The 15,032-nt window shown below is 45.9% G+C and overlaps 1 protein-coding gene across 3 annotated transcripts in view; it reads right to left on the bottom strand.

Moving 5' to 3' along the window:
• Positions 1-13,641, bottom strand: part of C1H6orf89 (chromosome 1 C6orf89 homolog) — a 42,043-nt gene extending 28,402 nt beyond the window's left edge. The window contains exons 1-2 of one of the 3 annotated variants that reach the window (XM_066238259.1): positions 13,485-13,641; positions 6,426-6,513 (exon numbers count right to left, since the gene is read on the bottom strand). Coding sequence is in view for 1 of the 3 variants with exons in the window: in XM_066238165.1 (XP_066094262.1) it covers positions 13,485-13,486 (2 nt within the window). In the remaining 2 variants the exon portion in view is untranslated. Of the gene's footprint in view, positions 1-6,425; positions 6,514-8,012; positions 8,033-13,484 lie in introns of those variants that run through there. The other 2 variants (XM_066238344.1, XM_066238165.1) reach the window with 2 other exon arrangements.
• Between the last annotated feature and the right edge of the window lie 1,391 nt (positions 13,642-15,032).

Raw genomic sequence — 15,032 nt, 5'->3', positions numbered from 1 at the left:
CCTGGCAGTTGGCTCAGCGGTAGAGCATCAGCCCAGTGTGTGAAAGTCCCAAGTTCGATTCCCAGACAGGGCACACAGGAGAAGCACCCATTTGCTTCTCCACCCCTCCCCCTCTCCTTCCTCTCTGTCTCTCTCTTCCCCTCCTGCAGCCAAGGCTCCACTGGAGCAAAGTTGGCCCGGGCGCTGAGGATGGCTCCATGGCCTCCGCCTCAGGCCCTAGGATGACTCCGGCTGCAATGGAGCAAGGGCCAGATGGGCAGAGCATCGCCCCCTGGTGGGCATGCCAGGTGGATCCTGGTAGGGCGCATGCGGGAATCTGTCTGACTGCCTCCCTGCTTCTAACTTCAGAAAAATACAAAGAAAAAAAAAAAAAGGAAGTGTCCATTCCTACAGGCTGGCTGTGGCAACAGCCGTCAGAAACCAACAAGTGGAGGCCGCTGGAGTCTCACGGTGCCTGGCTAAAATAATCTGTGCCAAGAGCCACTTGGAAATAAATCCTAAATTCCAACAGGCAATGGAAGGGACGGGAGCAGTCTTCTGTTAACTGGCCCTCCAGCATTCTGTCTCTTTGTCTGGCTAGCAGGCTGCTGTCATTTAATTTAAAACATCTCAGAATTTTGTCCTTATCAGACATTTTAGCAACATAAGATACGGTTAAAAAACACTGACCTAGACTTGGAGGAACTGGGAGAGGGAAGGAGGAAGCCCACACACTCAGGGGTACAGCCTCTCCCCAAACTCTCTGCTTTTCTTCTGTGAAAGGCCATACAGAGCGGAGGTGCAGGAGGCGGTGCGAGACCCCTGGGACCCGAGCCAAGTGCCCGGAAAGGGGCCAACGGGGTGGGGGGAGCCATATAAACCTGCATTTCACGGTTCAGATGAACGCATGATGTAAATTCTATTTTAAAAATGCGGATTTTCAACAAATGGTGCTGGGACAACTGGATATCCACATGCAAAAGAATAAAGTTGGACCCTTACTTCTACCTTACACAAAAACTAATTCAAAATGGATGAAAGGTCTAAACTTAAGAGCTACAACTACAAAACTCTTTAAAAAAAACAGAGGAGCCTGACCAGGCAGTGGCGCAGTGGATAGAGCGTCGGACTGGGATGCGGAAGACCCAGGTTCGAGACCCCGAGGTCACCAGCTTGAGCGCGGGCTCATCTGGTTTGAGCAAAAAGCTCACCAGCTTGAAACCAAGGTCGCTGGCTCCAGCAAGGGGTTACTTGGTCTGCTGAAGGCCTGCGGTCAAGGCACATATGAGAAAGCAATCAATGAACAACTAAGGTGTTGCAACGCACAATGAAAAACTAATGATTGATGCTTCTCATTTCTCTCCATTCCTGCCTGTCCCTGTCTATCCCTCTCTCTGACTCACTCTCTGTCTCTGTAAAAAAAAAAAAAAAAAAAAAAAAAAAAAAAAAAAAAAAAAAAAAAAAAAATTAAAAAAACAGAGGAAACTCTAGATCAGGGGTCTCAAACTCAGGCCCGCGGGCCGCGCAAAATTGGTGGGCGGGCCGCATGCAGCCCGCGGGCCCGAGTTTGAGACCCCTGCTCTAGATTAAGCCATAGCTTCTTCAATATGCCATCAAAAGCACAGATAGCAAAAGAAAAGATAAACTGGACTATGCCAAAAATTAATAGTTTCTGTGCTATATATGAAGCCAGGGAATGTAGTACAGGGCACCCAGGCCCTGACCGGACGGCCCAGTGGATCAAGCATTGTTGCAGTGTACCAGGGTGCGGGTCTGATCCCAGTGGATCCAGCATTGTTGCAGTGTACCAGGGTGTGGGTCTGATCCCAGTGGATCAAGCATTGTTGCAGTGTACCAGGGTGCGGGTCTGATCCCACGGCAGGGCACTTACGAGAAGCAATCCATGAGCACACAATAAATGGAACAAGTGGGATGAATCAATGCTTCTCTCTCTCTTCCCCAACCATTCCTCTCTTAATCAATAGAAAAATGTAAAAAAGAAAGAAAGAAAGAAAGAAAGAAAGAAAGAAAGAAAGAAAGAAAGGAAGAAAGAAAGAAAGAAGTAAAGAATGAAAGAGAAATAACAACCTACAAAATGGGGGGAAATATTTGCAAATCATCCATCTGCGCACAACCACTGGTACACAGATTGGTCCAACAGAAATTTCATGCCATCTGTGAAAAAGTTAACCACCCTGATGTTGTATCAAGATTATAGACCTGTGGTGGCGCAGTGGATAAAGTATTGACTGACCTGGAACGCTGAGGTTCCCCTTTCAAAACCCTGGGCTCGCCCAGTCAAGGCACATACGAGAAGTAACTACTTTGAGTTGATGCTTCCTGTTCCCCCCCTAAAATCAATAAAATCTAAAAACCTAAAAAAAAAAAAAAAGATTATAGACCCAGTTATCTCAGTTAAATTAGCTATGCTCAGGTTGATTTCTGCTTTAGAGGTCCCTGAAATAATTCTATTTTCACTGGTCCCCAAGTATAAAAAGGTTGAAAACCACTGTATAAGGGACTGTATTCAGGTACACAGAGAATTCTTACAATTCAATAATAAAAAGACAAATAACCCAACTAGAAAAGGGACAAAGGGCCCTGGCTGGTTGGCTCAGTGGTAGAGTGTCGGCCCGGCATGTGGATGTCCTGGGTTTGATTCATGATCAGGGCACACAGGAGAAGCAACCATCTCCTTCTTCAACCCTCCGCCTCTCCATTCTCTCTTTCTCTCTCTCTCTTTTCCCCTCCCGCAGCCACAGCTCAATTGGTTTAAGCACACTGGCCGGACACTGAGGATAGTGGAACCTCTGCCTCAGGTGCTAAAAATAGCTCAGATGCAAGCATGGCCCCAGATGGGTAGAGCATCAGTCCCAGACCGGGGTTGCAAGGTAAATCCTGGTTGGGGCACGTGCAGGAGTCTATCTCTCTCTTTCCCCTTCTCTCATTTGGAATAAGAAGAATAAGAATAAGAATAAGAATAAGAATAAGAATAAGAAGAAGAAGAAGAAGAAGAAGAAGAAAAGAAAATGAACAAAGGATTTGAATAGACATTTCTCCAAAGAAGATATACAAATGGCCAAAATACTAATGAAAGATGTTCAACATCATTAGCCATCAAGGAAATACAAATCAAAACCACAATAAGACACCCCTCCACACCGACTGTGACGGCTAAAGTAAAAAAGTCAGATAATAACAAGTGTTAGCAAAGATGCTGAGCAGTTGGAATCACTGTACACTGCTGGGAATGTAGAATTTCCAGCAGCTTTGGAAAACAGTGTGGCAGTTCCTCAAAAATTTAAGCATGCAGCTACTATATGGCTCAGCAATTCCACTTTTAAGTATGACCCCAAGAGAATTTAAAATATATTTACACAGCCTGGCTAGGCGGTGGTGCAGTGGCCAGAGCACTGATGTGGGATGCTGAGGACCCAGGTTTGAAGCCCCGAGGTTGCCGGCTTGAGTACAGCCTTCAGCTTGAGCATGGGGTTGCCGGCTTCAGCGTGAGATCATAGACATGATCCTATGGTTGCTGGCTTGAACAAGGGGTCACTGGCTTGGCACATATGAGAAGCAATCGATGAACAACTAAAGTGACACACTATAAGTTGATGCTTCTCAACTCTCTCCCTTTCCGTCGGAAGGGAGGGAGGGAGGGAGGGAGGGAGGGAGGGAGGGAGGGAGGGAGGGAGGGGAGGAAGGAAGGGGAAAAGGAAAAAGGAAATAAAAAATTTAAAAAAGACTTATATCTGCCCTGGCTGGCTGGCTAAGTGGTAGAGCGTTGGCCTGATGTGTGGATGTCCCAGGTTTGGTTCCCAGTCTGGGCATGCAGGAGAAGTGACCATCCACTTTTCTACCCTTCCCCCAACATCTCTCTCTCTTTCTTCTCCTCCCATAGCCATGGCTCAGTTGGAGCAAGGTGGCCTCGGATGCTGAGGATGGCTCGAAGGCCTTTGCTCAGGTGCTAAAATAGTTCAGTTGCCAAGCAACGGAAAAGCAGCCCAGAAGGGCAGAGCACCACCTGATAGGGGGCTTGTTAGGTGGATCCCAGTTGGGGTGCATGCAAGGAGTCTATCTCTGCCTCTCTGTCTCTCACTTAATAAAAAATAAAAAAAGACTTAGGTCCAATTGCATTCCTATATTACCATTTCCAGCTATGCTATCCTATGTGCCAGGCACTGTGCTAACCATTTGTTGGGCAGATAAAATAGATTTTGCTCACTTTGTTAAAGATGGCGCTGCCCACATGGAAGCCCATTGCCCAGGTGATTGCTTGAAATGGGTGTGATTATGCTAATATTTGTTGGGGGAGGGCTTTTGCGCCAAAAGGATTTAAAAGGAAGAGAGACCACGCTGTTCCGAGAGAAGAGGGATGGCATTCTAGGAGGAGCCCATGCTGTAGGAGAGCAGAGAAAGGCCACGTGGAGGAGAAGAGAGGCAGCCAAGATGGCGGAGTGTTGAAGGAGCCAGTTTGTGCAGAGAGAAGGAGATGGGGAACTGAGGAGAATAAGTCTGGTGAACTAGAAACCCTTGATTCTAGGAAACTCGGATAAGCCAGTAGCTTTGTGAGCACTGAATGAGTGGGTTTTGGAGCCCAGTGTGTGTATTACTTGCCCGCCGGGTGCAAGCTAGGATTAAAGCTAATGGCCCACCAGTTCTTGGCTCCACTGTTTCATTACAGTCTGTCCGAATCTAATGCGACCCTGCATGGGCCAGGCAGCTGTAATGGTGGCCAGGGCTACTGGCTTTACACCACTCTAGGAACATTATCTCAGTAAAGCGTCATAGCAATCTCCTAGGGTAGGTATGATTAATCCCATTTCACGAATGTTGAAACTAAGGCTCAGAAAGGTTTCAATACTTGCCAAGATGTGAACCCAAGTGTAACTTTCAAGTTGGTGCCTTTAAACTTTATGCACGCTGCCTCCCTTACCGAGTACTTTCCTACTCTGAGCTGGCAGTTCCAGAACCAGAACACCATGTCCCTTGATTATCACAACTGGAAAGTGACTGACTACAGTGATTCCTGGGAAGAGAATAAAGCAGTAACATTACAATATTTTTCACATTTTGGTTTTGTGACTAGTGATTCTAGAGAAAGAGTTTTCCTATTAAAGACATTCTAAGCAAGCAAGCAAGCAGGAATAATGTTCATTCAAGCACACTACAATAAATTACCCAGTCAAACCTAGTCAAAATCCATTTAAACTCAGTGGAGGACCAGAAAAGAGAGCAGATGCAATTCTAGGGGAAAGCCAGTGAAATGTTCTGAAGTCCTGTGAGGTGGGACGCAGGCAGGTATTCCCCTGGCAGAGGAGATCACACCGCTGTGCCCTAGGGGAACTGTGAGAGGACCGAGTGCTGGCGGGCGAAAAGGAGGATTAACTATCATCATGTTACAACTTCTGTAAGCCTCCGACCACTTTGCTTTTTATAAATCTATGATTTGAAAGAGAGAGAGAGAAGGGAGAGAAAGAGAAAGAGAAGCATCAGCTAATTGTTCCACTTAGTTGTTCCATTTAGTTGGGCACTCATTGGTGGTTTCTTGCATGTGCCCTGAATAGGGCTTGAACAGCTCTGCCCACTTCTGATATACATTAATGGAAAGAGTTATTAATAATTTAGGGAAATTAAATTTTTTTTAAATTTTATTTATTCATTTCAGAGAGGAGAGACACACACAGAGAGAAGGTGGGGAGGAGCAGGAACATCAACTCCCATATGTGCCTTGACCAGGCAAGCCCAGGGTTTCAAACCAGCGACCTCAGTGTTCCAGGTTGACACTTGATTCACTGCGCCACCACAGGTCAGGCAATTTAGGGCAATTTCTAAGAGCACATGAGGATCTTGATAACAAGCCCTCCTTTTGCCTTCTATGAGGTCGGTGGTTCTCAACTAGGGACAATTCTGCCCCCCAGGGGACGTATGGAAAGTGTGGAGACATTTTAGATTGTCACACTGGAGAAGTACTACTGGCATCTAGTGGCTATGCTGTTAACTTAAAATTTTTATTTATTGATTGATTTTTAGAGAGAGATGAAGGGGGAAAGGGAGAGACAAAGGGAGGAGGAGGGAGGGAGAAAAAGGGAGAGAGGGAGAGAGATTGATTTATTGTTCCACTTATTCATGCCATCATTGGTCGATTCTTATATGTGCCCAACCAGGGACTGAACCTGTAAATCAGGACAACGCTCTAACCGACTGAGCAACCTGGCCAGGGACAGACATAATGTTAATTAAACCACACAAATCTTGTCCCTTTAGGTCAGCGTTTCATACTACCAGAGCAGCTCCCCCTGTAATCTAGTGAAAGTCAGCCTTCAGATACAAGAGTTTGTATAAAAAGAAATTATTTTCCTTATAAAAAAAAATCAACACTAAGCACCAAGCACCAAGCATGAAGGGGCTGAGTGAAATCACAGGTTTGATGGCAGTCCCTTTACCTCCAGGAAGAAGGTCCAGCTCTGGCAGAAATGAGCTTTGCCACAGAGGGAAGTTCCGAAGAGTGACTCTCTTAACAGTGGTTTATACCTGCGAAGGCACAGCAGGATCACTACTACAGCAGCACACAAATCAAGGTATCATGCAAGCACCGCCCTGGACATGCTGAATTATCAGGACCTCTGGGAGAGGGACCCGCATGCAGAAGTTTTCATACCTCTTCCCTGCTGACCAGGGCGCAGCCCCAAATGGGAGACCCTGCTTTTTAGAACAGTTCACAACTAGGGGTGAATCTGCTCCCCAGGAGACATTTGGTGATATCTGAGGATATTTTTGTTGTCAAAACTGAGAGGGTACTACTGGCATTCAGTGGGTCACCCTACAATGCACAGGACAGACCCCACAACAAGGAATTGTCCTGCTCAAAATGTTAAGAGTGCTGAGGTTGCAAACCCCTGCTTTCAAGAGAGGCGCGAGGCAGGTAAGCTAGGGGGCTGTCTACCTCTGAAGGAGCGAGCTCTCCAGGAGCAGGAGGGAGAAACTGACAGCGCTGACGAAATGTTCTCCACAATTCCTCTGGGCCTCAGTCCAGGGAAAAACAGGACAGAGGCAATAACAGAATGACTCTGATCAGATTTATCCTGTTGAAATCATCTTTCTGTCCCCCTCAGAACACTGACACTGCTTTCACTAAGGTCACCAATGGCTTCTTACATGCCAAATTCAAAGGACCTTTTTTCAGTTACCAACTTGCCTAACCTCCCTGCAGTGGTTGCTATGGCAACCCATGATCTCCATCAAGTGCTTTCAAACCTTGGCATAATTCCCTGTTCTCTTCCCAGAGTCTATGTACATACATGAATGCTGGTATTCAAAACAGTTGTCCTTGACCTTCTCATTCCTTCCATGGCTTAACAACCAGCCACCAGTGAGTCCCAAATCTCTTCTCCAGTCTAGAACCCTCTCCCAAACTCAAGACCCAAATGTCCTCTAGTCCCCTATATGTAATGTGTCCCCCCTAAATGTAATGCAGGGGTTGGGAACCTTTTTGGCTGAGAGAGCCATGAACGCCACATATTTTAAAATGTAATTCTGTGAAAGCCATACAATATCTTTAACACTAAATACAAGTAAATGTGTGCATTTTATGTAAGACCAACACTTTTTTTTTTTTTTTTTTTTTTTTACAGAGGCAGAGATAGACAGGGACAGACAGACAGGAACAGAGAGAGATAGATGAGAAGCATCAATCATCAGTTTCTCGTTGTGCGTTGCGACTTCTTAGTTGTTCATTGATTGCTTTCTCACATGTGCCTTGACCGTGGGCCTTCAGCAGACCGAGTAACCCCTTGCTGGAGCCAGCGACCTTGGGTCCAAGCTGGCGAGCTCTTTGCTCAAGCCAGATGAGCCCGCGCGGGACCTCGGAGTCTCGAACCTGGGTACTTCTGCATCCTAGTCCGACGCTCTATCCACTGCGCCACCGCCTGGTCAGGCAAGACCAACACTTTTAAAGTACAATAAGTCTCTGAATTCTTTTTAATAATGTTGTTACGTTGTTGCTAACCAATGATGAATAAAGTACTTCTTACCATTAATGCGACTTCTGGTGCTGCATGGTTTTGCTGATGGCTTTGTAGTCTGGTTGATACGTGGTGAGGTTAAGCTTCATGCAGGTGTTGAAACTTCCAACTGTTAAACGTGATTGTAGGTTGGTCTTAACATTCTTTAGATGTGAGAAAGACTGCTCACATGCATACGTAGAGCCAAACATTGTCAGTACAGCAATACTCACACGCTGCAGTGTGTGGTATGTGATGGGAAGTGTGTTCCAAGTTTTGACAATCAGCTGGTCCGCGTGTTGAAGTTTTTTCATTTCTCCCCACTTGTGTTTGCTCGCCAACTCTGCTTGCTGTCATGCAAGTCTTTCCAAATCTTCATTCAGTGACTTGAACTTATTCACTCACATGTCTGAGGCCTTCAGGTCAGCGGCTTGTAGCTCAAAAGCTCTGACAGAGACACCGGGGATGTAACTCAGGTCGGCGCTGTCCACTGCACACTCGTGTGGATGGGTGATGAACTTAAAAAGATGAGTGTGCTCACGAAATTCTCCAAAGCGCACTTTGAATGACCACAGATTAGATGTGAAGCCCGCTAGCTGCTGGAGATCAATATGTTGCGCAGGGTCACTTGCTGTGCATGCATCTTTAAACTCTCCCAGTTTTTCAAAGTGTAATAAATGACCTGTTTCAATGTCTGCGATGAAGAGTTCCAGCTTGTTTTCAAATGCAAACACTGCTTGAAGGAATAAGACTGTATTTCCAACTCCTTGCATTTTCACATTGAGCTGGTTCAGATGTTCACTCATGTCTACGAGATAGAAGAACTTCAGGAGCCACTCAGTGTTAGCTAACTCTGGATGCTCGCCGTTTTTCATCTCAAGAAAAGTCCAGATTTCGCTTAGATAAGCCGTAAAACGGCTGAGCACCTTCCCTCTTGACAACTAACGCACATTGCTGTGCAGAAGCCGACCAGGATAATTATTCCCAACTTCATCCAGCAGTGTTTTAAACTGGAGATCATTTAAAGCTCAAGCAACAATAAAGTTGACCACCCGAATGACCAGCAACATCACCTCATCAAGCTGCTCGTCACACATCTGAGCACAAAGCGTCTCCTGATGTAGGATGCAGTGAAAACTTAGGATGGGTCTCTTCTCATGTTCATGAAGAAGCGCTATGAATCCTGTTTTTCCCCACCATGCACGGAGCACCATCAGTACACACCGAAATAAGTTTATCCATCGGTAGGTTCTTTAGCGAACTCAGTGAAAGACTTGAATAAATCATCTCCTCTTGCTGTCTCTTTCATAGGCAAAACAGCAAGACTTTCCTCACGTAGTGTGTCACTGACAGCATACCTTGCAATCACGCTGAACTGGGATAAATGGCTTACGTCTGTTGATTCATCCAAAGCGAGAGAAAAGAATGGTGCTGCATTTATGTCCTTCACTTGTGTTGCCTCAATTTGATTTGCCATCATGATGGTATGATTGTGAACAGTTCTTGCCAACAGAGGCATGTCTTTTATTCGTTTATCTTCTCTTTATCCAAAAAGTCATCAAAAAGTTCATTGGCAACATCAAGCATGAATGTTTTGGCATACTCCCCATCTGTGAATGGCTTTCTGTTTCTCACAATTGCTAAAGCACCAGCAAAGCTAGCCGAATTCCAGTCACCTTGTTGGGTCCAAACACGGAGTTGCTGCTGACTAGCTTGCACTCTGCACAGATCTTGACATGCTTTCTTCCTGCTGCTCCCCGCTGGATATTTTGATGCAAATGTAGTATGGCGTGTGCAAATGTAGAAGTGGCGCTTTATATTTGACCGTTTCATCGATGCAATTTTATTATTGCATATTAGACACACTACAGAACCTGCTCTCTCTATAAAGGCAAATTTCTCTGTCCATTCCTGCTGAAAAGTACGATACTCCTCATCTTTTCTTCTTTTAGCCATCTTCTTCGTCAAAAGGGTTTCTGCAATTGACTGACTACTACCTGACTACTTGATTAAAAGGAGGGAAGTTTATTTCCTGACCTCACAACAATCTGTGTACATTACACATTATCCAATAAAAATTTGGTGTTGTCTCGGAGGACAGCTTGATTGGCTCCAGCCACCCGCAACCATGAACATGAGCAGTAAGAAATGAGTGGATTGTAATACATGAGAATGTGAGAATGTTTTATATTTTTAACATTATTTTTTTTTTATTAAAGATTTGTCTGCGAGCCAGATGCAGCCATTAAAAGAGCCACAACTGGCTTGTGAGCCATAGGTTCCCGACCCCTGATGTAATGTGTCCATAACCGACTGTTTTTCCCCTGCAACTGATTTCTCCTACGACATTCCTTTTCCTAATTGACGGAAACATCAGATCTCCGAATTGAAAACCTCTTCTCCTCCTTCCTCATCCCCACCAGTAAACCAATCACTAAATCCTTAATTCTCCCTCAGTTCTCACATTCATCACCGCCTCTTCAGCTCTACATTAAAGGTCCCTAAACATCTCTCCCGTGGACCACTAGGAAGATGTATATATTTAGCCTTTACACTTCCAGGCTGCCTCTTCTTCGCTGACCCATCCTTGGCTCTCCCCCCACAAGCTATTCCTCTGAAACACAAATTGGTTCACATGACTCATCTATTTAGAGCTCCTTCTTTGATTCCCCATGCTCTGCTGGGGAAGAATTCAGCAGGGTGGTTGAGAATACTGGCACTGGAGTTGGGAAAAGCCGGATGAATACTAGGATTCTCCATCTACTTACTACGTGGCCAGGAGACAGTACTTAACCTCTCAAAGCCCTAGAATTTTCATTCATGAAATGGGAATGAGTGTGTCTTTCCAACAATGGGGAGGGATTATAAAATATGTATATAAAACATTTGTCTCAATACCCAAATTAATTACTAAATAACTGCTATAAGATGAAGTCCAAATTACTTAGGATGGCCCTCTACGATCTATCTGGTCACTGCCTGTTTAGTCTCATTTCCCATTACTTCCTCACATTTTCATTGACATAATGTTTCACATCTTTTTGTTTTGTTTTTTTTTAATAGATTTCAGAGAAAGGGAAAAGGAGAGAGAAAAACATTGATTTGTTGTTTCACTTATTTATGCATTCATTCGTTGTTTCTTGAATGAGTCCTGACCTGACCAGGAAGCAAACCTGCAGCCCTGGCGTAGCAGGACCACGCTTTAACCGAGTGAGCCACGCGGCCAGGGCCCATTTCTGCTTTTGTACACACAATCCCTTCTGTCTACAGAGCCGAGCCCCCAGTGCTCTGTCCAATGACTGAACTCGTTCTTCCAACTTTGGTTTTCAAACCTTTTAAACTTTGAACCTTAAACACAACTCATCACTTTGTATCACATCTATTTTACTGTCTCCCTCTCACGCTACATTGTTTCTTGAGAGCACAGATAGAGACAATAACAACACAAGAAACTAACAAGAGACATACAAATTCACCTGAAGAGACGTGGAACCTGATCAGTTTCTGTGGAAGAAATTTATAGAAAGGACCTAAAGTGATCACTCTGTTCCCAAACCAATGTAATGTAACTAATGGTTACTTCATTTTACTTTTTATTCTTTTCTTTTTTAAAAAGTGCATTAGCCTAATGAAGGTTAAGGTGAGCAGATCAGATACCTTACACTTGGACACCCTTGGTGCTGTTGTAAGGTAGCTGTGGAGGAACAGGGATTCAAACAGGGTCTTGAAAATTGTTTTGGTCCAAAGCAGATAGGGCCTAACAGGGCAAATGGTCTCTCTCGGGTATGCAAGTAGGGCTATGTGAACTTCAGTCAAAACTTCGATATAGTGAAGTAGACCAAGTCTTGCCACTCTAAAGCTGCCTTTTGGGATATTAATTTTAGGTTGGTTATCAAGACTCAAAGCACCTTTGACTCTCCGCCAGCTTTCCTGCCTAAGAGATTCAGATGGAAAATCCTGCTTCTGAAAGGGAACCTGTAGTCACCTTAACATTAGACAGGAAGTCTCCAAGCAGGAGCCAATCTTCCCCCACCCCCACTGTTTCCTGGGTTGCCTAGGAAAAATTTACCTGCCATTCTGCTTTTCCTCAAGAACGTGCAAATCTGCAAATTGCTTGTTTGTTTTGTTTGTTTGTTTTTAGAGAGAGACAGGAAGGGAAAGAGATGAGAAGCATCAACTTATAGTTGTGGCACTTTTAGTTGTTCATTGATTGCTTCTCACTCCTGTCTTGACGGGGGTGGTGGGCAATGGGGGGGGGGTGTCCCGGCCAAGCCAGTGACCCCTTGCTCAAGTCAGCAACCTTGGGCTCAAGCCAAAGACCATGGGGTCGTGTCAATGATCCTACACTCAACCTGGTGACCCCGCGCTCAAGCTGATGAGCCTGTGCTCTAGCTGGCGACCTTGGGGTCTGGAACCTGGGACCTCAGTGGACGCTCTCTATCCACTCTGCCACCACCGGTCAGGCATCGTTCTCACTTCTGAAATCTAACATCTACTCTCCTTTCTCCTTTGTCCAAAATGGCAAATACACCAATTCTGCCTGTCATTGGGAATTTCATGCTTATGTGAATTCCCTGTGCACACGTATTAAAATTTTAATTTTCTCCTGTTAATAATGATTATTAGCCCAGCTAGGAGAATCTAGAAGATAGCAGGGAAAACATTATTTTACATTTTATATTAGAACACCCATAATTTTAAAGTCAAATTTAGGTTGAGGCATGTTGGTCCTTAGAGGGAAATTGTTACAAACTTATTAAGGGAGAAATGTTCATAAAAAGATTCCGCCATGGGAACAACCAAATACAGCAACCAAAATAGAGCCATAATATCATCTCAGAGTTGTCTGTAATAAGGTGATGACAGAAGAAATATATTGGCGAATACGAAGGCTCTTAGACCAGAAAAAGCGTGGCTTGTAGGATTGCTGCCCTTTACATACTATGGGACGCAAAGAAGGCGGATTTCCTCCAACTCAAAAGGCGATCACGAACAGCTCATTTATTCACGTCAATAAGCCAAGTCATATTCCTTTCTGAAATGCGAGATGCCATTTTTATCCCATACCAAGTGCACACTAAAAAAAAAAAAAAAAAAAAAATCCCTCTTGAACAACTAGACAGATGTTTCGGAGGCGGGTGGAGAATCTCATCTCTATATACAAAAACATTAGAAATCTGTCAAAAAAGGGGGGGGGCAGTGAAGCCTAAACATCGATAGCCCCTCTGACGTTTGGGGCGCTGCCGTGACGCCCGCGAAGACAAATTCATGCAGGGTGGACCTCGCTCTGCTCTCCCCGGGAGAAACCGGGAAGGCGTCCCGAGGGAGGCGACCCAGGGGGAGTCCCCGGGGGATGCGGGGCTCAAGAAAGGAGTCAGCGTGGGGGCCAGAGGTGGCGGTGGAGGCAGGGGAGGGGCTGCATGAGGATGTCACAGACGGGCGCGGCGGCGACGCTGTCCCGGAGCGACCTCCCCCTCCCGGCCTCGGGCCCCAGTCACTCACATGCGGGGCCCGCGCCCCCTCGGACTCCTCCCGCCTCGGGGACAGCTGCCTCCGGGCAAGGAAAGGAAGCTGACAGCTTCCTGCTTCGGGGCATGCGACCCGGAAGCAACTCCCACGCGACAGAAGCCGCAAGCCCTAGCGTAGCTCCTTCTCCGCGCCCCCCGCTTCCGCCGAAAACAGGACGCGCGAGGTCAGGGCGTACGCAGGAATACTCGCGAGATCTGGAGAGCATGGGTTCTTGCTCCCCCTGGTGTTCAAGTCTTCCTCAGCCATGCTCCTCAGCCATGCTCCTCAGCCCTTGCCAGGGTCTTTCCTGTACCTGCGCGTTAACAGACTAAATATCTGACCTGATTCGTTCAACAAGAATTTGTTGGGCTCCCTACGACATGCCAGGCAGCGTGCTAGGCATTAAGGGGTGGGCATGGAAGGGATAGGTTAATGGAGGGCAGGCCTTTAGCTCCAGGAGCTCCTTGTCTAAAAGAGAGAAAGACAAACAGGTAACTCAAATTTACACACGGCCCATTCAATATTTTTTAAGCGTTTACTCTGTGCCAGACATTACTTAGCTCGAATAGTGAACTAGGACATGGTCCCTAATAGGGGCTTCTAACATTCTACTTGGAGAGAAGAGAACCTGACACAAGCAGTTACACAATGGAAAGCAGCACAGGATTAAAGATCAAGCGAGAAGGGGAGAGAGACTCTACTGCAGACGGGAAGAGAGGCTCTCTAAAGGAGCTGGGACAAAGGCATGAGCGAGGTTTGGGAAGCATTGCAAGGAAAGAGAACAGCTTGGGCAAAGGCCTGGGAGCGGAATGTTGGTGGCACATTTAAGGCATGGATAAAATAGTAGATCAGGCTGGAGAAATCAGTGAGGGGGCCAATGGTGAAGGGCCTTCAAGCCCAGGCCAGGTTTGGAGCTTTAATAGGCAAAGTGGCATACTATGAGACATTTCAGGAGGAAGGGTTTTTTTGTTTTGTTTTATTTTTTATAAAATCCATTTATTTTATTTTATTTTATTTTTACAGAGGCAGAGATAGACAGGGACAGACAGACAGGAACAGAGAGAGATGAGAAGCATCAATCATCAGTTTCTCGTTGCGCGTTGCGACTTCTTAGTTGTTCATTGATTGCTTTCTCACATGTGCCTTGACCACGGGCCTTCAGCAGACCGAGTAACCCCCTGCTGGAGCCAACGACCTTGGGTCCAAGCTGGTGAGCTCTTTGCTCAAGCTAGATGAGCCCGCGCTCAAGCTGGCGACCTCGGGGTCTCGAACGTGGGTCCTTCCGCATCCCAGTCCGACGCTCTATCCACTGCGCCACTACCTGGTCAGGCAGGAGGACGGTTTTGACTGCTGTCTGTGTGTAGGATGGAATAGTGGGGGATATCAGAGGCAGGGAACCCAGCCAGGAAGTTTCTGAAATAATCCTGGTGTTAAAGGTCTGAAACAGAAGTGTGAGTAGGAAGAAAGGGTACAATTTGGAGATCTTTGGAAAAAGAATCGACAGAATGGACCAGTGATAAAGACTTTTCCTTTCAGGTCAAG

The sequence above is a fragment of the Saccopteryx bilineata genome, chromosome 1 (assembly GCF_036850765.1).
Source record: "Saccopteryx bilineata isolate mSacBil1 chromosome 1, mSacBil1_pri_phased_curated, whole genome shotgun sequence".
Classification (NCBI taxonomy): domain Eukaryota; kingdom Metazoa; phylum Chordata; class Mammalia; order Chiroptera; family Emballonuridae; genus Saccopteryx; species Saccopteryx bilineata.
The sequence above is the reverse complement of the archived record's forward strand: the minus strand, read 5'-3'. Positions and strand labels throughout refer to the sequence as shown.